Raw genomic sequence first — 26,400 nt, forward strand, 5'->3', positions numbered from 1 at the left:
AGTTCTATGTGCTATGCAGTAGGTTCTTGCTTGTTATCCATTTCAAATATAGTGGTGTGCACATGACTTTCCCAAAGTCCCTAACTATCCCTTCCCCCTAGCAACCATAAGTTCATTTTCTAAATCTATGATTCTCTTTGTTTTGTAAGTTCATTTGTATCATTTCTTTTTAGATTCCACATATAAGGGACATCATATGATATTTTTCCTTCTCTGTCTGACTTCATTTAGTATGACACTCTCTAGATCCATCCATGCTACTGCAAATGGCATTATTTCATTCTTTTAATGGCTGAGTGATATTCCATTGTGTATATGTACCACATCTTCTTTATTCAGTCCTGTTGATGGATTTTAGTTGATGGACTTGATAGTCCTGTTCAGTCCTTTATTCAGGTTGCTTCTATGTCTTAGCTATTTTAAACAGTGTTGCAATGAATGTTGGGGTACATGTATCCTTTTGGATCATGTTTTTCTCTGGATATATGCCCAGGAGTGGGATTGCAAGGTCATATGGAGCTCAATTTTTAATTTTGTAAGGAACCTCGATACTGCTCTCCATAGCAGCTGCACCAATTTACGTTCCCACCTACGGTGTAGGAAGGTTCCCTTCTACTTTGGAGATGTTTTAAGAAAGCATTAAGGTCTCTTTTTGTGACTTTGAATTTAAAGATTGAAAGACTTCTCAAGCAAGGAGTGACAAGAGAAGTAGCTGGGCTTCTAGTGTAAACACAGATTATTTCTACCATAGATTTTGCATGTAGCTCAGGATGTAGTAATGGGAACAAGGACCTTAGTGTTGTTTTGTTTTTGTTTTTGTTTTTTTAGCATTGTTTTAATGAGCATATTTTCTTCTTTCTTTCTTTCTTTTTTTTTAAACTGAATTACTGGTAAAGACATTAAATGCTTCCTGGAATTTTCTTTGCCTTCTTGTTGCAGTGCAAGATTCAACTGATTTTTAAAAAGTAATCTATTAGGGTATGGATAGCTTCTTTTGAAGTCTTTGAGGCTGTTGCTTAAAACCTCAGAGTGGTACTGTTCTTAATGGTTTAGGCATTTCCAAAGAAATCTTGAAAAATGTATCATCTCTCTATCCAGGGTTATATATTTTGAAAAAAGCTACAGCAGAAATATGAACATTAGACATACTTTCTTAGGATGCAAAGACTACAGCCAAGAGCCTTAAACACCAAAATTGTTGGTATTCTGTAGATCACTCTATCACTGCTTTTAAAATGACAGAAGGAAACAGCAATCAGCCTCAAAAAGAAACTCTGTGTGATGTAAATATCGGTCCAAGTGTTTGTTCATAGTTGACGCAAAGTTAGCAGAGTTTAAAAAGACATATTTTTATACACACTTTGACTTTCAAAGCTATGTTTAAAACCACATACCAGCTGACTATATGTCACAAAATCTATGTATTTCAAAATGCCATTCATCCCCTGTCAGTTTTTGTTTGGTTTTACAACTGTGTTCACTTAGAATAGAGAACATATAAATGGGTTGGTTACTCATTATATATTCTCAGCAGTTTTATGGCTTTATGACAAATTCAGCCAGTCAGACGGCAGGTACGTGGTAAAAGATCCTTGCTCAATAATTACTAGGAGCAAATAATTTCAACTAGAGATAAGTGCAAATGGATTTTTCAAGCAGGGAGGTACCAATGATGCTGCTGGCTATAAGAGCAATAAGCTATCTATGTAGAATTAAGGGATTCTTTTATAGGTAAAAGTTACATTTGATTGAATCACAGTTTAGAAGCTGATAAGAGACTAGTATTTTCATCATATATTGAATGTATTTTCTCTTTTGCTTATGATTAGTCTTCTCCAAGGTTTCTTTTATTAGTTTTGTCAAAAGACCAGCTTTTGGCTTAATTGCTCACCTTTGATGTTATATCTTCTCGTTTTCTATTGTTTAGCTTTCTTCTTTTGTTTATAATTTATTTCCTTCTATTTTCCTTAGCTTAACTTTTTAATAGCTTTTGGAGTTGAATTGTTAGCTCATCTGATTTTAATTTGCCTTGCTTTCTAATAAGTTGAAAACTTCAAATTCCCCTCTAACTACTGCTTTAATGTCATCACACAAGTCTTAATACATGGTGCATGTGTTTCCTTCTGTTTAATTACCTATTTAGAAATGGTTGTTTCCAGACAAGGTTTTTTAAGCTTTCTTTGTTGCTTTATAAATTTACTGTTGTCAGAGAAATTCGTTTTTATAAAGTTGATTCTTTATAATTTGAAACATTATTGTGGCCTAATGTATAGTCAATTTTTAAATTGATCCATGTGTTCTTGAAAAGAACATGTTTACCATTTGCAAAATGGGCATTAGCTTTTTATTGTAAATATTATTTCCCACTGCTGAATTTCCTATTCCAAACTCTTACTGCTTTATTTTTTTCTATGCCTCTTTCAGGAAGCTGATACAGATGAGAATCAGGGAACTCTGACTTTTGAAGAATTCTGTGTGTTTTACAAAATGATGTCTTTGAGACGAGACCTTTATCTGTTGCTTTTGAGCTACAGTGACAAGAAAGATCATCTAACTGTGGAAGAACTGGCTCAGTTTTTGAAGGTGGAACAAAAGGTATCATTAGACTGTTGAACTTAATGTTTACTTAAAAATACTTGTGAAAGATACATGGGTTTCTCTTAGGGCTGGGTGTACGTATATTTTAAATTTAAGTTAGAAGGGTAAATATCACAATTGCAAAAAAATCTTATCTATGAGGTTTTAAAAATATGTTCCCAGCAGCTTTAGAGAAATTGAATTAGTAAATTGAACACATACATAATTTTTAACCTTAAATATGCATATTTTTCCACAAAGTGGTGACTACTGTCTCATGTGTTTCCTTTTAGGTACTCTAGTAATATTTTCTTTATGTTAGTAATATAGCTAGGTATTTATTAACTGTGATACAATTCTTTTTAAAAATTATTTATTTGGCTGTACTAGGACTTAGTTGCAGCATGTGGGATCTAGTTCCCTGACTGGGGATCAAACCTGGGCTCCCTGTATTGGGAGCATGGATTCTGACTGGACCACCAGGGAAGTCTCCTATGACATAATTCTTTTCTTTTTTTTATAGTTGGAAGATAATTGCTTTACGTTGTTGTCTTGGTTTCTGCCATACAACAGTGTGAGTCAGCGATAAGTATACATATGTCTCCTCCCTTTTGAACCTCCCTCCCACCCCCAGCCCATCTAGGTTGTCACAGAACACCAGCTGAGCTCCCTTATATAGCAACTTCCCATTAGCTATCTGTTTTGCATATGGTAACGTACATGTTTCAGTGCTACTCTTTTAATTCATCCCACCCTCTCCTTGCCCTTCTGAGCCCACAGGTCTATTCTTTATGTCCCCATCTCTATTCTTGCCCTGCAAATAGGTTCTTCAGTACCATTTTTTCTAGATTCTAGATACATATGCTTTAATACACAGTATTTGTTTTTCTCTGATTCCCTTCACTCTAAATAATAGGTTCTAGATTCATTCACCTAGAACTGACTCAAATTTATTGTTTTATGGCCGAGTAATATTCCATTGTATATATGTACCACCAATTCTTTATCCATTCATCTGCCCTATGACATAATTCTTAACTAGCAAAATAGTACTCCACTGGTAAGTATCTGCGCTCACACCTTGCCCTATGCATCTCTTCCATATGGCTGTTCCTGAGTTGTATACTTTATGATAAACTGGTAATAGTAACTAAAACACCTTTCTGAGTTCTGTAAGTCATTCTCGTAAATCTTAGAAACTGAGTCACAGAAACCGACAAAGACTTTATCCTTAACTAAACAAACTCTAGGCAGGCTCTTTGGAGCCACTTTTTCTACTGGGTTCCATCCTTTGGCCTTGCCCTTAAGAATCCAGTTGTAGCAATAATTCTAAGTCGGTTTAACCAGAATTTCTATCCTTGACATCTACTCACCTTCCATGTCTGATAAAATTCCTCATCTACCACTATTCCCTGGGTGATATTTGATCACCTTGGCCTGCGTTTCAGGAAGAATCCTATTAGGTTGGGTTAGCCAAAATCTCCACTTCTGCCTGGTGTTTCTTCCATTGATCCCTACCTTGTTCCTTGGCTGTAAATACCTACTTGTATTCAAAGTTGAATCAATTCTATACTGAGTTCTCTTTTCCCCTTTTGTAGTAGTTAACTGATTAAAATCTGTTTTTAGTTTTAACCCACTTCCAGTTCTGATTATTCCTTGACAGAACTCCCAAATCTGTTAATAGGTCAGGTAGAGCTGGGGTAGTCTAAGCACCTCATTTGTGGCTGGCATCTGAAATAGGGGCAGCCTGTGGGCCTGAGTCTTGTGAAGTCTAATGCTAACTGCAGGTGGTCAGTGTCAGAACTGAATTGCATCATTGGAACCCATTTGGTGTCAGAGAATCAGAGATTCGGTGATGTCAGAAAAAATACACTAGACCTGGTAATATTTGACTTTGTTCCATTACCACCATCACATACATTTAAGGCATAACAGATTTATAAATTTCATTGTTGCTTTCCTAAGGATTAAGCCAGATAGTATTAGCAAAATGTTTTATCCCAATCAGTTATTAAATTAGTTTGATAATTTGGCAAAGCTGAGCTTCTCCATTAACAAAGTTAGCTCTAAGACAAGTAGAAAATGGGAATGGAGTAATAGAAGAATCCCGCCCCCCACCCCAAGAGAATATGCCTTTCTAAATCTCTTATTACTCTGTTTCTTGCAATTATAACTACTCCCGCTTTCTCATCAGAGGAACTCTTCCTAGTATAGTAGAAAGACCATTAGACCAGGAGTCTAGAAAGTCTGCATTTCACAACTGGCAAGTTGTTTTTTTTTTTAAACTTCGAGGATAATTACTTTACAATATTGTGTTAGTTTCAGTAAGCTTTATTGGTTGGAGGATCTTACGCAGGCCAATCAATATTGTTTCTGAGCCTTGGTTTCCTAATCTGTAAAAAGGGGAGTTAATACCTACCTTCCTTATCTCACAGTGTCAGATTGAAGATTGATAGGGATGATGAATGTGAAAGCCCTTTGACAGAGATATTTGGAAGCACAATAGTGTGAAAAATTAAAACGTTTAAAGATATTGACTTCAAATTCATTTGTGCTAGTGGAATTTACCCAATCTAGCTGAATAGCAATAGTGGATGTCACTTGCTAAGGGGCACGTATTTTTTGCCTCCTTTTGTTATATTGACATTCAACCAGTAAATTTTAGTTGGGCAAAATAGAAGCCGCTGTTCTGTGACTTCTGCTCCTGGCAGGTGATTACCCATTTCCAGTTTAATTTTCTAAACTAGCTTGAAGCTACATGTGGATTTAACACAAAATAAATTTTAAAAAATTATAAACCATAAGGAAAATATTAGTGTTCTGAAACTTTTATATGTGGTCCAATATATCAAGCATGATAAAAGGAATGTCAGGTTCAAACTAGGAAAATACAATATACAAAAGAGAGAAATAGTGAATTTCCCTAGTATAGAAAGTGCTGTACAGACTATTGGGGGGAGAAATGAATACTCAGTAGAAAAATGTACAAAACATAAAAAATTTTACAATGTCAATAACATTAAAAATGTTCATCCTTCACTAGTAATTAAAAAATGTGAAGTAAAACCAAGAAACCATTTTTCAGCCATCAAATTAATAAAGGTTAAAATATAGTATGAAACATGGTATATGTATATTTCTGGTGAAGTTGTGAAATGATACAATCTTTTTATAGGGTAGTTTTATTATTTATCAATTTTTACATAATATCTAAAACTTTGACCAATCCATTTTACTTCTAATAATTCATCCTAAGGAAATAGTTGTGCATAGAAAAAAGTTATCAAGTTATGCATTTCAGCATTTTTTAACAGAGAGAAAAATTGGACATAATCTAAGTGTGCAGCAGGAGAGTCATTAGTCAAGAGTTTTGTAGGGTTTTGAGTTTCGAAATGGGATTTTCACAGTGTAACAAATCTGAGGCAATTTGACAATCCATATGGCAATAATTCATTCATTTCTGATGGCATCAGATTGGTATAGACACCAGCGTATTCACATTTTTACAGATTTACTCAGTTGTGAAATGAAATATCACTGCTGGCCACATATGCTGTCTAGGATTATGGGAATTCAAATATTGGCCTGTAGGCCAGACATTTTTATTTCACTGAAGCACTTTGAAAATTGAATTGATGACTTTGACAAGTCCAATTGCAGTTTGATTAGGACTTTCATCCTTAAAATACAATGTGCTCAGAGAAATTCTCCCTGTCTTTTGTATCCATGAAGAAGTGCCAGTTAGGGAAGAAGCCAGTTGGCTGGATTTTCCCTTCCGTCACTTCCTTGCATCCACAGATCAATATCACCACATCCATTAGTCTGTGGTTCTAGAGTACAAGAGTTGGTTGAGACCCTTTTCCAGTTTTTCTTTTTTTTTAATTTAAATATATATATATATATATGCATATATATTTTTTTAAGTTCTACAGTGTTGTGTTGGTTTCTGCCATACAACAGTGCAGATCAGCCACAATTATAAATACATCCCCTCCCTCCCTAGACTCCCCCACTACCCCCATCCCATCCCTCCAGGTCATCACAGAGCAGCAGACTGGACTCTCCCTGTGCTACTCAGCAACCTCCCAGAAAGGGATAGTTCTAGCAGAGAAGAAAGGGATCAGCCGTCCATCTTATACCTGATCGTGTGTAATTGATGCTGCCCTCTTCATTCATCCCACTCTCTCCCCGCCGCACTGTGTCCACAAGTCCACGCTCCACATCTGCATCTCCATTCCTTCCCTTGGGCTGAATGTATTTTGTGTTTGATTCTTTTCAGAGTTTTGGTTTAGGAGTAAGAATCTGATTTCATTCCCTCCACCCTCCTCGACAGCCTTTCTTAGCAAGCCTCTACCTTTTTTTTAATCCTTTTTTTCCTTATGTATTGAAGAGTGAGGAAGAGAAGGAAGGAATATTGAAGCATCTTTATAGTTTGCAAATGCTTCTAGCTGTTAACCAAGAGCAAAGGCACTGCCATAGATGAGTCAAAAGCAGATTTCTATTTATGTATGGCTTTTTATCTGAAATATGCATGTGGTTGGTTAATTCGAGGGGAATTTTCAGAACTTTTGTGATCCCATGCTAGAAGGCCCTCTTCTTATTGAACTTTATATGACACAGACCTATATATTATCCCTTTGTGGTGGTTCTAACAGTTGCTCATTTTGCTTTTTTGTTTTTTCTGTTGAAATATACCCTTGATTTTTCTGACTCAATTATATAAGTGTCATTTTTGCCCACTCCTTTCATTACCCTTTACTGAATCCAGACTGGTTTGGTGAGAGTCATGGTCATTCTAATATCACATCTCTTGTGGGAAATAATTATAAAGTCTTCTCTGATAGAACTATCCCTTTCTGGGGTTAGTATTCCTTTATCTTTTATTTTTAAAGCATTCTCTTCATCATAAAAAGCATTCCATTAAAAGCCTTTCCCGAATCTATTTCATTTTTCTTAATCATTTGCAATTAAAGCAGTTGAGAGACTGTTAAGAGTAATTGTGTCTTATAATATTTTTTCTCTTGAATACAGTTCCCAAAAGACATTTTCTATGAAATAGCTTTGTGTTTAAATGCTTTGAAATTTGTACCTTAATTTTAGGATGAGTTAGAGTAGCCATTTTGGGGAGATTAACAGTTACCGCAGTTGTCTTTTTCAGTTGGAAACTGAATGACCGTTCATCTAGAGATGTTTCTCTGCTCCCTCCTGAAATTGCCAAAAAATATAGTAAAAAGACCCCTGCTCCCTGTAAAACTGCAAGGACAAAGAGAATAGGAGAGGATACAGAAACAGCAAAATCTTGAAACTTGTCTGATCTAAAGGAGACCCCAGAGCACTGAAACCCAAGCCCACTGAGAAAGAAACCACAAAACACGTTCATTTGCCTGGAAGAACCCAAGAAAGCTCAAGAATGAAACTCACACAATACTCTGAAAACAGGAGAGGAGCAGGGGTTGAAAGCACAAGCATTGGTTAGAAGTCTGATCCAGATGCTGCTAGGGCTCCAGATACTCTCCCCTCCCTGTGGTAGCAGGGCAGCTGTCCCTTCTACACCCTGGCGTGAAACTGAGAATAAGAACTGGAGGAGGGTGGACCAGAAGACTCTGGACTAAGTTATACCAGGTACACCTGAGCGAGGGCCCTGAAACACAGGAAATGTGTCAGGCGGTTTTTAAAGATGGCTGCAGTAGTTCCCATGTCCCTGTATGTATGTTGCTTTACAACATGACTTTGCTTCTCCTCCTGTCAAGAAGTGGAGTCTATTTTTCTGCCCCTTGAACCTGGCCTGACTTTGTGACTTGGTTTGACTAGTGGATTGTGGCAGAATTGATGTACAAGGAATGTAGGCTTCAGAGCCTTGGCAGTTCCCTTCGTGCCCTGTTGTGGCTGTGAGACTATCATGTGGGGAAGCTGGGTTCTTTCTCCGAGGAGGAGAGACCACATAAAGAGGCTCAGCCAACAGCAACCGCAGTCATGTTGGTGAAGCCATTTTGGACTATATGACTGTAGTCATGTGACTAGCTGCCTATTTTTACCTAGAAACCCCCAGGTGAAAACAGAATAATTGTGTCGCTGGACCCAGTCCCACTTACCATCCTACATAGTTGTGGACAAGTTAGTGGTGGTTGTTTTAAGTCTCTTAAATTTTGGAAATGGATAAAGTACAAAGATTAAGTGAATATTTATGAGCTGAAGTGTGAGAACCATAGCCCTCTTCCAAGTAGGACACTGGAAAAATTTCCTTAGAGGAATATTACTAACTTTGGTAGGTTAAATAGTAGCTTGAAAAGATACATCCAAGTCCTAACTCCCTGTATCTGTAAATGTGACCTTATTTGAAAGTAGGGTCTTTGCAGATGTACTAAAGGGTGTTGAGATGAAATTATCCTAAATTTCGTGTGTACTCTAAATCCAGTGATGTGTGTCCTTATAGGCAACAGAAAAGAAGACACAGACACACGGAAAGAATAAGGTGGCTGTGTGAAGATGGAAGCAGAGGCTGTAGTTATGAAGCCTCAAGCCAGGGTTTGCCAGCAGCACCAGAAGCAAGGGGAGAGAAATGGAATGGATTCTCCCGCTGTGTCTCCAGCTCTAGGAAATAAACTCAAGGGAGAGAACCCCCCTAAAGATATTTACATCAGAAATTTCCTAAGAGTCCCACTGGAGAACTCTACAATGAAGCTTACTAGTCACTAAGCTCTGCTCAAAAACACAGAGCTTTCAACCAATTTTTCCTTGTCTTAGTTTTAAATAGGTTTTTAAATAGTTGACTTAAAAAATGAGCTTTAAATAACCAGGGCTTACCACACGTTTGAGGAAATCCTCTGCTATAAAGAAAGAGACAAAGGCAAACAACTAACTCAAGAAACTTAGAGGAAAGAGACAATGCAGGGGAAGGAAACTTTAGAAACTGACATTAATACATCAGAGTAATTAAAAGGTTGCAGCCATGAAGAAAGAGCAAGGTGCTGTGAGAAAAGACTCAGAGGAAGAGAAGAGCAGGGAACTACATTTGTTAGTTATCTTAGATAAAGTTGAGAAAATTTCCCCAAAAAGGAGCACAAACAGCAAAGAAACAGATAAATGAGAAGAAAATTATTAGATTAATCCTGAAGGTCAGCTGTCTGAATGATAGGAGTTACAGAAAAAGATGCGATAGAAGGGAGGATATTTATCAAACAAGTAACAAAAAGATTATTAGCACCAAAAGGTAGGGGTGTCTAAACTGTTGGCGTCCACTGAGTGCCAAGCACAGTGAATATAGAAAGATCCACATAGAGACAAATCACAGTGAAATTGTGCAATGCTAAGGTTAAAATGCGATGGCACCCCACTCCAGTACTCTTGACTGGAAAATCCCATGGATGGGGGAGCCTGGTGGGCTGCAGTCCATGGGGTCTCGAAGAGTCGGACACGACTGAGCGACTTCACTTTCACTTTTCACTTTCATGCATTGGAGAAGGAAATGGCAACCCACTCCAGTGTTCTTGCCTGGAGAATCCCAGGGATGGGGGAGCCTGGTGGGCTGCCGTCTATGGGGTCGCACAGAGTTGGACATGACTGAAGTGACTTAGCAGCAGCAGCAAGGTTAAAATGAACCCCTAAAAGCTTGCATAAAAGGGGGGGATCCCTTACCAAATTAACAAACAAAAATAGGTCCTGTGGAAAGAATTGGAATCAGAATGGCTTCAGACTTCTCAACAGCAATTCTGCAAGCCCAAAAAAATAAAAACAAAAACCCAAAACATTAAGCAATGATTTCTGACCTAGGATTATTCTGCCTGGTTAATTTGTCAACCAAATGTGTGCACAGAATAAAAAAAAAACAGATAACACAGAAAAATATGTACAAGAAATAAATAATTTACTTCTCAAGTGCTCTTCAATAAGAATGACACAATGAAGTTAGGACAAAAAGCTGAGTGAAGTTCTAGAACTCAACCAGCCTGGAAGAAGGAGGACCTTTATAGAGGAGAAAATGAAATTCATGGATTACCTGTTGCCTTGATGTGGAAAATAATCCTGAGATACCATTAGAGTCACTGGGAAAAATTTGTGATAGGAACATTGTAAATTAAACAGATGGGTGGGAATTTCAGCAATTAAATCAGAAAAAAATTCTATACCAGCAGAAGCACAGGAGGATGGGTGGAGAAACTATGAATATGTTACTTTGGCAAAAATAAAGGGAAGAGAGTTTAGCCATGTTGAAATTCTTTGCAAATTATGTTATGATTTTGTGTTTGGGGAATCATTCCAATCTGGAATTATCAAAGAAGTCAAATGAATGGATTTGAACGTTACAAAAATTTCAAAAGTTAAGTTAAAATGTGGGAATTTCAGCTATACTAAAAAAAATACTCACTTTGGAAAGTATTTCAATTTCTCAGTAGAAATAAAGAAAAACTCCCAGACAATAGATATAACATAAGAGAAAAAGCTTTGGACTTGAATTCAGAAAGTTGAAATTTGAACCTTTGTTCTGCCTTTTAATGATTGTATGATTGATTGTAATAGGTAGCCATTCTTTGTGTCCATTTTCCTACTTACAAGATGAAGATAAAAATACTAAGTTTACAAGAACTATAAAGATTATGGATGTAAGGACTTTTAATAAACTGCACAGCATTGATTACATTATGAATGTGTTATCAAGTTTTCCTCAAGTTCTTTTTCACACCATTTGCCTTATGTAGAATAAACAATCGTCAGTGTTAAGAGACAGTGAGGGGCTCAGATATTGATAGCAAACAAGTCTTTCAAGTGAACTCCGTGGGAAAGAGGGAGAAAATGTTCCTATTCCGTCTTATCAGTCATGTCAAATAGAACACAAAACAAGGGTGGAAAGGACACTAAAGAGTATTAACGTACGTTGAACCTTCATTCATAAAGTAAAATCCCAAAATAACTTTCCAAGTGAGGTCTGGAAAACCCAATTGTGTTAAGTGCAGGATTTTGCTCTTGGGAGGTTAATTAAATGAAAGCAAGGCTGGAGGAAGGATGGGAACTGATTTGCTTGCATTTCCATTCTCATTGTTATGAGGTTTTACTGTATTTCAATGAGTTAATCCTTAATACTTGTATTTTCGGTTAGCTCTCATTAATTTTTATATGGTGCTCAGAAAATTGTGGGCTTTCTAGAATGCCTACTGATATTTTCACTAATTTAATGATACTTTTCAAATATGATTTTCGTTAGCACATTCTTTGTGTTTTGAGCTGGTAACATGTTCTCATGGGCAATTAACTCCATCCCAGGATGCCAGGATTTTTTTTCTTGTTGTTTGTTTGAATTTTGTTTTTAGATCTCACAGGCTCCTAGTAGACTGAGGCTAGTGCAAGGCCCTGATGTCTCTGAACAAATGGCCTCATAAACCAAATAATTGCAATGTAAACTCAGTCTTCCAATGGAACATACAATTTTTTTTTTATAATTTCTTTCTGTTTTGTGAGAAATTATCTTTTAAACTGCATGTGATAAGTCTCTAGCTTATAACAGATGAATCAATGAGCTAATCAAAAGCTAGACTGGCTCAATCAAGTTACTCACAGGTAGCATGATATCATGTATTTATGTGTTTTGGGGTGATGGCTGCTAAGGAGGCCTCTGCATGCAGTAAAGACTGTAAAATTTATGCAAAGAATATGCAGCTAGCCTTAGGGGAACAAAGCATTCTATGCTCCTTCAAACATGCAAAAATGGTTGCACTGTAGAGCTTTTTCTTTCCCTGCAAAAATTTAAATGATATTAAATAGATGGTTTGAATTTAGAGTTCACTAGAACGTAAGTATTGAACCTAAGAGGTAATGAAATTTTTGAGAATATCATAGAAATATAAAATACTGGCTCCCAACTTATCTTCTATTGTTATTTGTTAGTATATTTAAATATTGTTGTTCAATTGTGGGACTGAATGAATTTTTGATCAAAATATCACATCCTTTGTTAGTATTAAAGAGATTATTCTCAGAGCTTGCTTTTCCTAGTAACACACTAAGCATGTAACGTACTTGCAGCAAAGTGAAAGTGGCTCAGTCATGTCCGACTCTTTGCAACCCCATGGACTATACAGTCCATGGAATTCTCCGGATCAGAATACTGGAATGGGTAGCCTTTCCCTTTTCAAGGGGACCTTCCCGATCCAGGAATCGAACCAAGGTCTCCTGCAGGTGGATTCTTTACCAACTGAGCTATCAGGGAGCAAACTTCAGACTAATTCAGTACTATTAACATATACAGCTTTTTTGGGTACCATACATTTTTCTTAGAATTATTAATCTATTTAATCCTCACAGCTAGCTTATAAGATAGCCACAGAGAATGTGAGTGACTTATGTAAGAACATACTGTTACATGTGTTCTTAAGTAAGGCAGTTTATTTGAATATTAAGAGCACATGTTATATGTTAATATGAGGCAGCTGATTTGAATATAAGCACTCTCATTCCAGAGTTCTCACCTATCTTTTTATTTTCTTTTGCTAACCTTTATGTTCTTGAAGCACCATGGCAGATTGCTCCCATGAATTGGTGGAAGGATCTGTAGATATATACACACAGGTGGATTTACCTAGAACATTATGCTTTGGTAGGGAGTCATTTTCTTTTTACATACAATTTATGATTAGCCAACTTCAGTGTTTGTATGGAAGGCATTACTTTTGCTAGCTACTGGCTTATAGTGAGTGGATTTTCAGTCATGCATTTGCACTGATTATTGACTTGGTTTTATTAATCTTATTGCTTCATGGAGATCAATAGTTGAAGGACTATTTTCACTGATTAAATCTGAAAGATGCAGAGGAATACTGAGTTCATAATCATTTTCCAAATATTAAGTAGTTATGACACAAGTAACGTCAAACACTGCTCATTTCACCATTTTGCATTGTATCAAGAACGCTTAAAAAATCAACATGCCTTTTTAGCATGGAGAAAAATATCTTATGATATTGCAAGTATTCTACTATTGTTCTGTTTTGTTTAGATGACAAATGTGACAACAGACTATTGTATTGACATCATAAGGAAATTTGAAGTTTCTGAAGAAAATAAGGTGAAAAATGTCCTTGGCATAGAAGGTAAAACGATTAATATTCTTAATTTCTCATTTCTCCATTCAGTATTGTTAAGTTACCTTCTAGCAAAATTTTTAGGAAAAGAAATCGGGAGATATCCTTGGAATTACAGATGATTCAAACAAAATCCACAACACACACATAATTTCCTACAAATCAGATGTCATGATTTTGGTGTTTCTCTTACTTTTGCAATGACAATAGCATTTTCCCCTCTGAGCAAGTCAGCTTGATACCACTATGTATAATATATGCCAAGAAATATTTTGACTTTTCTTAAATGCCTAATTTTTAGAAATAGTCTCAACCTAAGGAAGGAGAATTTGGTCTTAAATAAACATGTTTCTTTTAAAATGTCGGCAACTCACTTGTTTTACTTGGTAGTGGTAGAGAGGTTGTAGGAACTGAAAATTTTGTTAATGACTATCTCATTTTATAGTTGAAGAAAGTGAGGCTTAAAGAAATTAAGTAATTTGCCCACAGTTCTATAGTCAGAATCTAGCTCCTAGGTTTTTGCATATGAATGAAATGGTATGTATATAGCTGCATGTATTTGTAAGTTCCATGTATTTAAAATATATAGGGAAATGAACTGTAGCCTGCTACCCAAAAGAGAACAGGTCCTAGGCAGAACACATAATCTTGATTAAAAAAACCACGGGCACCCCCCCACTGCCCACAAGAGCATCCGAAGCCATGGTTTATCTCACCAGTTTTGATTGTTGGCCTCCTATTCCCCAAACAGGCTCAGTGTGGACAAGGGGGTTTTGACACTGTATGTTTACTTCTGGGGACAGAGGCTAATTAAAATGAAGAGAAATGATTTAATGTTTATATATTTAAAAGCTATTTTAAAAACAGTGAAAGAAGATAAACTAATTTGGACCTTTCTTTACCAATAAATGAATTACTTCCTTGGTGTAGGGCCTTAAGAGATGGAATTAAACATACTTTCTAAGTTATGGCCATAACCATGAAGATGAACATAAAGAAATTCTCCAGAGTTTCCCAGGATATGTACTGGTAGTTTTACCACAGGATTTTTGAAGAGCTGAAATGATTTACCCTAGTGATCATTTAAGTACTTGTAGGACATTTACATATTTGTTGTATTAATGAATGCCTCTCCTACCCAGACACTTATGTTTTTGAAAAACTGTAAAAAAACTAATAGGGTTTTCTGCATAATCTTACAGCACTTTATCACTTTTATAAATGTGCTAGCCATTAGCAGCATCTTCCCAAACCAGCTTCATAGTTAAATAATCATACCCTGATTTTAGGCTCTGCCTAATTCCTGACCTTTACCTCCACTATGACACAGACAATACTGTTTTTCAAATCAACTTAACAACCTATCAGATTGTTATTGATCAGTATATCACTTTGGATAAATATGGCTTTAACACTGCATCAGCCACCCGGTAGGTCACACTGGACACTCACAGCTGGAGCTCAGAAGTTACTGAATAGCGTTGCAATAAGCCCCTCACTCCCCCAATCAAAATTCTTAAAAAGTCTGTTTTTCTTTAGGTTACATTTAAACTGCTACTCCCCAAAGTCACACTGCAGTTTTTGACACTATTTGACCTGGGCAATCCCCTATTGCCTCAGTATTCCCTGCAAAGGTTGTCCTGAAGGTAAATAAGATAAGCACTCTGGACAAACTTTGATCTCTTTTGTACTCCTGGGAGTCAGGTAAGTATATAGGCTTTATTTACTTATTTATTTTGAAGATTTTTTTTTTTTTGATGTGGACCATCTTTTTAATCCTCTGTTGAGTTTGTTACAGTACTGTTTCTGTTTTATATTTTGGTTTTTTGGCCTTGAGGCCAGGGGGATCTTAATTCCCCAACCAGGGATTGAACCCACACCCTCTGCCCTGGAAGGCAGTCTTAACCACTGGACCGCCAGGGAAGTCCCTGGCTTTGAAGCTATAACACTTCCCTTTCTCTTCCAAAGGCTTCACGAACTTCATGCGTAGTCCTGCTTGTGACATCTTTAACCCCCTGCATCATGAAGTGTACCAGGACATGGATCAGCCCCTGTGCAACTACTACATTGCTTCCTCCCACAACACATACCTGACCGGGGACCAGCTCCTGTCTCAGTCCAAAGTGGACATGTACGCGCGGGTGCTGCAGGAGGGCTGTCGCTGTGTGGAAGGTGCGTGCCTTGTCTGAGTGCCAATGTATGTCGATGAATATGTCCTTTAGTCAGTAAAGTCTAGTGGAAATAATGGAGACCTAAAAAATGTACTCACACTAATCAAAATCATTTTTCCACTTATTATAAAGTGATTCTTCTTCTTTCTTTTTTTTAAAGAGTGAACAGGACCGGGTCACTGCCTGTGATCTTTCTTTCTTTTTAAAAAACATTTATTTATTTGGACATGTGGGATCTTCCAGTTATAGTATGCAGGGTCCTTTTTCAGTTGTGGTGTGCAGAATCTAGTTCCTTGACCAGGGATTGAACCTAGGCCTTCTGCATTGGCAGTCCAGAGTCTTAGCCACTGGACCACCAGGGAAAAATCCCTCTGTAAAGTCATTCTTAATTCATAATCCTGTCTCCCCCTTACAGTTCAAGCAGGGAGAGAGATATGTACTAGCAGTTGGGAGGCACACCTTCAGGTGCTGAAAAATTGTGATGAACATGAAAGTTTTTCCCAGGAAGTTTTTTGATTAAATGATGGTAAAAATAGTTTAGAGTAACTGTTTATTTTTAAGATACTTAATGATGTGTCAATCAGCCAACATTTATTAAATTTCTAGGAGGTTCTTGGGGGTGAGGACACAGATATGAGACATAGTTTCTGTCTTTAAGTAGCTCACAGTCTAATAGAAGAAGTGGACACTAAAAACAATAATACGGTGTGAGAATTCTACCAGTTGATGCATACGTGGTAGAAAGGGGGTACAGAGAGTGAAGGGGTGAGGTAAAATGAGATAAGTCAGTCAGGGAAAATAGATGGGTCTGCGAGAAAGGGTTTTGAATGCTGTGATAAGGAGCTTCAGGTTTAGCTTTTCATAATAAGCATCCAGTGAATTGTTTTAATACCTACAGTGATATGGTCACACTTGCAGTTTAGAAAGATTGCTTGGGCAGCAGTGTAAGAAGATAATTTTTTTAAATGATATATGTTTGTAGAGGGGTAAGAGAGGTGAAACTGGGGCAAGGAGAATGGTGGGAAAGCTACTGAAATGATTCAAAGGAAGGATTATAGAAGATTAGATTATGAAAGCTTAGACTAAGTGAGAACGAGGTTTATATGGATATTAAAGAAGTAAACTTGCAGGACCTGGTGAGAAAAGTGAAGGAAGTAGGGCAAGCAGGGGAGAGCTGGGAGGAGTGACGGAGCCATCATCTACTCTGGGGCCCGAAAGGAAGAGCGTGGATGAGTTCAGCTTTCCCTGGGTTGGGTTTATAGTAACTCTGTAACGTTTATGTAGACATTCCTATCAGTCAGTTAAATAACAATAGAAGGATCCAGACAAGATAAAGATTCCACAATTCTGAGTTTTCTACGTGGTAGTGTACAAGATCACTTACAGAGACCTTCATGTGTAAGTGTAGGTGAAAATGTACAAGACCACTTAGGGGACTGCAGTCTCTCAAGTATCTCCCTCCCCAAACCTGCATCAACAAACTCCTCCTCTATGGTTCAGTGTGAAGTTTTCACTGTTGCAATAGTCTATGACTGGACAATGAAAGTCAAGCTGCTGTTTCTGGAAGGTTTTGTTGAGAAGAAGAAGTGTATTTATCTGGGAGACTTGGTCAGCTTTGTACGTACTCAGCTTCCTGTTTGAAACTATGGTGGTCACCTTGGCTTTTAATGTACTGGGAAGGAACAGGGAATTCACCATGATTTCATCCCCTTTTGTGGGTTAGGTTCTGGTTAATTGCTTTCCATACATTCTCATTTAGTTCTTACAGCACTAAGGAAGATGGAGTGATCTCCTTAAGAAGAGGGGTAGGGTTGGTGACTCAAGGTGCCATAGCTGGAAAGGTTGGAAGCTGGTATTTCAACTCAAGCTGTCTGACTGCACCACTTTGCTTCTCCAGGAAGCCTGTGTGGTCTTTGGAGGAACAAGCATTGAATGACATGACTAGCCCAAGGTGAGGTCAAATGCGGGCCATCTGGTCACATAAGGAAGGCCAGAAAACATAATGCAAAGCACAGAGGGGAGGTTGGCTTTAATAGGAGGCATTTGCTTGGCATCTAAATATCTACATGTTTCTAAAGACTTTAGAACTTGATAACCTGATCTTTCATGCTCTCTTGACAATTTGTCAGCCCTGTAACATGAAGATCTTAGCTTACACTTCAATCTTGGGTCCGGAGGCACCAATCTATAGACACTCAGCAGTGCTTTATCTACCTTGGTTCCGGATGAAGTTGTTTTTATTGTTAAGCAGCTGTGGCTACGATTTAAGGAACTTGATTTATAGAATGTAGCAGGTGGTGGATTAAAAACTGCAGGCCCACAGATAATTTTCTGAAGCAGCTCTTGGCAAGTATAGTACTTAGAGAAGGAGAGTAATGCTTCTGGACAGTTTCTTCATGGTACTGTGACCCTGAAGAATCTCTCCACTTTCAAGCATCTGTGTGGTTAATATTGTGTTTTCCGTCTCTATTAGTTCAGTTGCAGCAATATCCTTGGTCAGGGTGTATATCGTGTCTTGAGGAACACCAATCAGTTTTGTTTTTGATGAAGTGGGTTTGTCAACAAATCACATAGACAACATTTTTTTTTTTCTTTTTTACATGGCCTTTTATTTCCCTTGATTTTCAGCCCTAGTTGCTTAATAAATATGGATGTTCTGTCCAGGGGATTTTCACTCTCATTATGGAACTGATGTTGCATTGCCATTATAATCGGTTTACAGCTTTCCCTGTTATCTCTGGGAGCACTATCAGGGTGGAACATTTCTAAGTTCCACTGTGAAAAGCTGTCATGTTAACCTCTCAGCTGGCCCTCAGATCTGACCAACTCTTTGTCAGGGTGCTTTCGGGGGCCTCTATTGTGTGGTCTGATTGAAAAAAAATGGACTTGGCTATTTCGTGGCTAGGAAATTGGTTAGAGGATTTCTACTTTGCCAATGTTCTCGTCACAGCACTAGCTCTTACACGAGGTCTTCATGGCCATTTGAAATCAGCTACTGATGCTGAGGCTGAAACTCCAATACTTTGGCCACCTCATGCGAAGAGTTGACTCTTTGGAAAAGACCCTGATGCTGGGAGGGATTGGGGGCAGGAAGAGAAGGGGACGACGGAGGATGAAATGGCTGGATGGCATCACTGACTCGATGCACATGAGTTTGGGTGAACTCCAGGAGTTGGTGATGGACAGGGAGGCCTGGCGTGCTGTGATTCATGGGGTCGCAAGGAGTCAGACACAACTGAGTGACTGAACCGAACTGAACTGAACTGATCGATGCTAGTCATTCACATTCCAGCACCATTTGGGAGTGTTGTTTTCCTCATTTAACAGACAAGTGATAAAATAGACCTAAAAAGTGAATATTAGGAGACCATCCTCAACTATGCAAATTCTTCTTATTATAAATGTTAGCAAAAGAAAACCTTCTTTCATATGTTAGCAAAAGAACACTGCGTGACTAATGTGGTTACTTATGAAGATATGTTTTTTTGGGTATATGATAATCAAGTTAGTGTGGCATTGCCTGCTACTTTGCATTCTTTTTCAAAAGAAAGTAACTCATTTATGAGGAACCCTGTTATGCCCTTTTTCTTCTAAGATGGGATATAAATTGGGGTATATTGTTAAGTTACATACTTTTGAAACATCTGTTTATTTTTTTTCATGTCTATATTCAAACAAAGAATATAAAATACATGTCAAAAGATGGATGGAGCTTCTCTTCTGAGAAGATATCTTCATATATTTGACTTCATTCAGGCCCAAAGACATCCCTGGTGGCTTAGTGGTAAAGAATCCACCTGCCCACACAGGAGACGTGGGTTCGATCCCTGGGTTGGGAAGATCCCCTGAGAAGGAAATGGCAACCCACTCCAATATTCTTACCTGGGAAATCCCATGAACAGAGGAGCCTGGAGGGCCACAGACCATGGGGTGGCAAAGAGTTGGACATGACTGAGTGACTAATGCTTTTGTTTTCAGGTTCTTGTTGGCATTTGAATTTGTGACCCCCTATCATAAGGAAGGGCAACATCACAAGAGCTGGCAAGGTTATCTGTGGGGGATCCTTGTTTAGGATCCAAATTCTTAATTAAGGATTTGACCCTTGATTGGGACTGAAATGAGCAAAGTGAAGGAGGACATGTCAGTTGACCTTAAATGAAAGAAGCAAAGACATGGAAGTAAGATTGTATGTGAGGAAGCTTGAGTAACTGGAATAAGTCTGGTAGTTTTGTTGTTAGGAGAAAAAAATGTTTGACTTGTCAAACAGGAGCTAGGATATTAATTAACTAGTTTTTCAATCCTAGTGCCTTAAAACAAGTGAAGTTTATTTTTTATGTGAAGTCCAAAATAGCTGTTCCTAATGGGGGAGTCTTTCTGGCAGTGATTTAGGGATGCAGGCTCTTTCCCTCAGCATCTGTGCCATTTTCAGCACAACTTCCAAATCACAGCAGAAGAGGGAGCATGAATGACAGTGTAAGGCAGGCTTTCATAGGCCAGATGTGGAGGTGGTGCATCACTTCTACCCACATTTCAGCAGCATGTCCTACTGCAAGGGAAGCTGAGAATTGTAGTCCAGCTCTGAACCAGGGCCAGAGAGAAGACAACCTTAGCTGAATGGCAAGTCTCTACCACCAGAGATAGGGAGGGACCTTGGAGTTAAGCAGGCAGCAGCTTCCATAGACTTTATTTATAAATTTAACATATATCTACTGAGTACATAATATGTACTGGATGCTATGTTATGCACTGAATATGCTTCAAAGCAAAGTAGTGACATGGAGAAAGCAGTGTTTGGAGAAATTAGTCTGGTAGTGGAGTGTAAAACAAGGGAAGACAAACTCTGAGTCAGGGAGGATGGTGAGGAAGCTTTTGTGTTTCTTCAGCTGGGGGCCAGTGAGTTTGTCCATATATATAACAGTATCAATAGTATCAATAACAATAATGGTTACTATGTGCCATGCAGGATTATAATCATCTTCACAGGTACTTATTTATGAATCACTCAGACTTACAATTCAAGTCTTGTTCTTAGTTTTCCTTTTATGGATGGGGAAACAATACTTTAAATTATTAAATCATTTGTCCATGTTCACATAACTCTTAGCAGGGCCTAAAGATTTGAACTTCAGAAGTCAATGCTGTTTTACAACTACTGTAGAATTAATAAAATGGAAATAAATCTAATGAAAACATAATGAGTTTAAGTGAACAATAATGAAAAGGCCTGGTTTTGATTTGAGAGGGTCATTGAGACTTCATAAAAGAACAGTAAAGTTGAATAGGAAGAAGTAAAATTAGAGAAATAATCTGATAAGAAATATCACTATCCTCAAGAATAGTCAGTTGGATTTAGATCAATTTCTTTTAAAAAAAAAAAAAACAACTTATTTTGTACTAGAGTATAGCTGATTAACAATGTTATGATAGTTTCAGGTTAACAGTGAAGGGATCCAGCTATACATACCCATATATCCATTCTTCCCTAAACTCCCCTCCCACCTAGGCTGCCACAAAATGTTGACCTGAGTGCCCTGTGCTATACAGTAGGTCCTTAATGGTTATCCATTTTAAATATAGCAGTGTGTATATGTCCATCCCAAACTCCCTAACCATCCCTTCTCCCCATCCTCCTCCCCGCTACCCCGGCAACCATAAGTTCATTCTCTGAGTCTCTTGGATTTAGATCAATTTCTAATGAGAGTTCTTGGTAAATGCTAAGCTGATTGTATGACCTCCTTGTTAACTATAAGCATTCACAATAAATCATTTATAATCTTTAATTCCTTATCCTGATAAATATGCCAGAACACTCATTTTGGTCTGACATCTTTGTCATGATCATCCTAGTGTATAATCTCAAACAACAAACTTAATACGTGTCTGATATTTCCAGAAATATTGGGAAATACCAGAAACTTTGAGTTGTTGATGTGATGTTCTTTTTCTGGCAGTTGACTGTTGGGATGGCCCGGACGGAGAGCCGGTGGTACACCACGGTTACACGCTCACTTCAAAGATCCTCTTCAGAGATGTTGTAGAGACCATCAACAAGCATGCCTTTGTGAAGAATGAGTAAGTCAAGCACAGTGGGGACTCAGGCTCAGCTGGCACACGGGACGCTGCCTGCTGTAACTTGGCCACCAAACCACATGCTTCCTTGGAGGCTACATCTCCCTTTCTCCTGCCCCAGTTCTCTCCCTCCTTCCCAACGAAACACTGTGAACAAATAGCATGGGCCCCACAACCATGCTTTCTTGTGCTCTCTTCATTCCTTACCCCATTCTCTCTCAAGATGCTGCCTCCTTGAAGCCTATTCTTCCAAAGAGTGACCTCAAAGTTTCTAAACCTGGGGTGTACAGTGTCCATAAAGTTTAGAAATGCAGATTACTGTACATAATAAATAGCTTATCAGTATTGTTCAGTTCAGTTACTCAGTCGTGTCTGACTCTTTGCAACCCCATGAACCCCAGCACGCCAGGCCTCCCTGTCCATCACCAACTCCCAGAGTTTACCCAAACTCATGTCCATTTAGTTGGTGATGCCATCCAACCATCTCATTCTCTGTTGTCCCCTTCTCCTCCTGCCCTCAATCTTTCCCAGCATCAGGGTCTTTTCAAATGAGTCAGCTCTTTGCATCAGGTGGCCAAAGTATTGGCGTTTCAGCTTCAATATCAGTCCTTCCAATGAACACCCAGGACTGATCTTCTTTAGGATGGACTGGTTAGATCTTGCAGTCCAAGGGACTTTCAAGAGTCTTCTCCAACACCATAGTTGAAGCATCAATTCTCTGGCACTCAGCTTCCTTTATAGTCCAACTCTCACATCCATACATCAGTATTGTATGCCAATACAATAAAATAATAATGTCTTGATTTCCAGACTTGTTGGATTTCCTGTATATACTGCAGTGTCTGGAATCTTTATGTCACTTGACCCCTCCTTGGCATTGGATGACGGTGAACATTTTCTCCTTAATACTTGCTTTTGGCGGGGGCGGGGGGGGAGGGGGGAGTCTTCTGTTAAAACACTCTCTCCTCTATTGCTGCCATTGCTTCTCATTCTCTTTGTTTAGCCTATGGTCTTCTAGTCCATTTTCTGACTCCTTTAATAGTCACTATTTCCGGGACTTCTCTGATGGTCCAGTGGTTAAGACTCTGCACTTCCAATGCAGGGGACGCAGGTTGGATCCCTGGTTGGGGAACTAAGATCCCACATGCCACGTGGAGTAGTCACCAAACAAAGAAAAAAGTCATCATTTCCCAACGTGTCTTTGGTCTACTTCTTGGTTATTTGCCAATTATATATCAAGAATGTTCCTCCTAAGTTTCAGAGATATATTGAAAAATTCTTAGTACAGATTCATCTGAGTATCTCATAGGTACCTGAAAACCAACAAATTTCATTGTTTATTCAGACATTTACTTAGCTATTTAATGGTGCCTACTCTAACCCAGGCATACTGTGATAGGTGTAAGGAGCCACAGCACTGAACAAGGATAAAACTCCTGCCAGCATGGGGTCTCCATCCCAATCTGAACTCAGCATCTCCTTCTGCCAAGCTTCCTCTTGCTCTAGTTAGGAAGGTAGCACTGCTTACCAATGATTTTATAGAAATTGGGAGTTACTCTTGATTCAGCCAGTCTTGTCAGTGCTACTTGCTGAATTATCTTTTGACTCCATTGCCTTCTCTTCATTTTCACTTCCCTTTGGTTCATCCTCCACACTGGAGTAGTATCTTTCTTTCTGAAAATATAAGCTGATATTGTAATTCTTCTTAAAGTCCTTCAAAGGCTCCCTGTTTTACAGAGTCATGCCTTCTGTGCCGGCCTCTTCTTGCTCTTCCATGTCACTTTCTACCATTGGTCCACAGGGACTTTGGCTTCTGCCATCACTGACAGTTTCCGAAGTCCCTAGGGATTCCCTTGCTTTCACAGCCTGCCCCCTCACCCCTGCACCAACCCCCTCTCTTGTACCCTTCTCTCTATCTGATAGTCATCCCCATTATTCCACCCCCTAATTCTTGCTTATCCTAGCAGACTGCTTAGGCATTGTCCCTTTGGAAAACTTACTCATACCACAATTTATTTAAATGCTCCTTTTCGCTGTCCTTAGCACTCTGAGCATATTTCTGTCGTATCATACAGCACTTTCTTGCAATTGTTGGTGACTTGCCTCCTTTTATGTCTTTAGGATCATGAGCTCATTGAAAATATGTGGCTATGTCTTATTCTTTGGAAAACAAACAAACAAACAAACTTTTCTTTTTTGGCAGGGGAGGGACTGCTGTTTATAACTTGTGGGATCTCAGTTCCCTGACCAGGGAGTGAACGAGAAAGGAAGGAACCTGGGGCACCGCAGTAAAAGCCCAGAATCCTAATCCTAACCACTAGGCCACCAGGAAACTCCCCTTTATTCATTCTGTAGTGCCTGCAATATACCAGATATTCAAGAAATGACTTCTGCATTAAAAAGAGGCAAATTAAAATTAACAGTTGCATAAAGTTAATCTTATAGACCTTGCTGCTGCTGCTGCTAAGTCACTTCAGTCGTGTCCAACTCTGTGCGACCCCATAGACGGCAGCCCACCAGGCTCCCCTGTCCCTGGGATTCTCCAGGCAAGAACACTGGAGTGGGTTGCCATTTCCTTCTCCAAAGCATGAAAGTGAAAAGTGAAAGTAGTGGCCTTTAAAATTTCTAATGTTTGGTTTTCTCATTAATTAAATATGAAGTTAAAATGCTGTTCTGATAAGAGACACTTGTTGCATAGCAGGTTTGGTTTCTGGTGTCTTCTACATGGAAGACTCTCGAGGACTAAATTATGATGGATCAATTTGCCCTGATTGCTCCTCAACTTAGCCAGGTTGCTGAAGGATTTGCCCCTGAAATAGAGAAGACCTGCTATCTATGTACTCTGGTGACAACCATGCTAACTTCAAGTTTGGAAGAAAACTTAGGAAAAAAGGACTTCAAATGAAAATAGTCAATAAAGTTGTTAACACCTTTTAAAAGTTCAGTCTTTTCCTTAAGTTTTAGTTGCATCTTTATACCAGGGTTTCTCAAGCCTTGGCACTACTGACATTTTGGGCCAGATTATTCTTTGTTATGGGAACTGCCTTGTGCATTGTGGGACAATGAGTACATTCATGACTGTACTCCCTAAACACCAGGAGCAGTCCCCTCTCACAACATTGTGACCACCACAAACGTCTTCAGGTATTGACAAATGTCCCTTTGGGAGGGGTACTACACAGCCGCCCCCACCCCTGTTGAGAACCAGTGCTTTATACACCAAGCGTCATTAGACACTAATAGACACAGACTTTTTGTAAACAGATTGATAATTTTAAAATTCCTTGCTAGAATTCCCTGATGTGATTTCACAGACAACTCAGGGTAGCTAGTTTGTTATTTTTCTAACACACTGGGTGAAACCCATGTGAGCACACAAGAGTAAACAAATTATAGTCAGGTAACCAAACCAACCTCAACCACAAAGGTTCATCTCTTATATTACCGCTGGCATGAGATTTACTAATGAGGATAGAATGTAATTTCAGAAGGTCACAGCCTGTATTGTGGAGCTTGTGCTTGTCATATAAGCCCAGAAATAAAACTTTTTCTCCATATAGACATATTAGGCAATTTAAATATTGGTTTGTATGTTATGAAAAAAATCTATTGCCTATTACTTCAGAAGATATATGATGGAAAACTAGGGGAAAAAATAAGCCTGAATTTGTTTTTCCAAGGAAAAAACAAAATCAAAAGAGGAGTAAGGTCATGTAATCATTCCTGGTTCCTTAGGCTATCTGTGGTAATAACTTCACTGGGGTCCCACATCTCTGCACAGAAACCTGAGTGCCGGAGGAGAATGCCTGCCTTTTTTTTCCTTTCTAAAAGTAAAGACTAGTATATAATTCTGTACAAATGACTTTGAAATGCCTGATATAGGACACTATAAAACACAAATTCCTTTATGTTATTTTATCCTCAATAGTAATTTTCAAGCTGGGTACTAAATATATATTTTTAGAGTAAATATATGCATTTAATATAGTGGTCTCCTAGATGTTTCTAGAATTTGAATGAATAAGACAAAATTACATTATGCATTTTCTTTCTGTATTTTTCTTATCTCTCAAAATTTTCTCTTTCATTTCTTCTTGTAAAAGAGACGTAATGTATGTACCGTGTGTGTGCATATATATGTGTGAGGGAGAGAGATGCAAAATATTAGACTAAGTCATCCCATGTGGATTGGTATTGAGTTTACCCATTATGCCTGGTAAGGTATATTTGGCCAGAGGAGGTTTTTAAAAAATGTGTCTCTCATTGTTTTCATTTTAGAAGCATTTTTTTAATTTTATTTTATTTTTAAACTTTATATAATTGTATTAGTTTTGCCAAATATCAAAATGAATCCGCCACAGGTATACATGTGTTCCCCATCCTGAACCCTCCTCCCTCCTCCCTCCCCATACCATCCCTCTGGGTCTTCCCAGTGCACCAGCCCCAAGCATCCAGTATCATGCATTGAACCTGGACTGGCAACTCGTTTCATACATGATATTTTACATGTT

The 26,400-nt window shown here is 38.3% G+C and overlaps 1 protein-coding gene and 1 non-coding gene across 13 annotated transcripts in view; one reads left to right on the forward strand and one right to left on the reverse strand.

Annotated features, from left to right (window-relative positions):
- Positions 1-26,400, forward strand: part of PLCH1 (phospholipase C eta 1) — a 255,817-nt gene that overhangs the window by 161,314 nt on the left and 68,103 nt on the right. For all 12 annotated transcript variants that reach the window (XM_044945543.2, XM_045166236.1, XM_044945563.2 and 9 more), the window contains 4 exons: positions 2,425-2,595; positions 13,565-13,658; positions 15,618-15,821; positions 21,772-21,892. In XM_044945543.2, the coding sequence (XP_044801478.2) occupies positions 2,425-2,595; positions 13,565-13,658; positions 15,618-15,821; positions 21,772-21,892 (590 nt within the window). The remainder of the gene's footprint in view (positions 1-2,424; positions 2,596-13,564; positions 13,659-15,617; positions 15,822-21,771; positions 21,893-26,400) is intronic.
- Positions 16,110-16,182, reverse strand: TRNAG-GCC. Its single transcript has one exon. It is a non-coding gene; the product is annotated as a tRNA-Gly (tRNA).

Source organism: Bubalus bubalis, chromosome 1 (genome assembly GCF_019923935.1).
Source record: "Bubalus bubalis isolate 160015118507 breed Murrah chromosome 1, NDDB_SH_1, whole genome shotgun sequence".
Classification (NCBI taxonomy): Eukaryota; Metazoa; Chordata; class Mammalia; order Artiodactyla; family Bovidae; genus Bubalus; species Bubalus bubalis.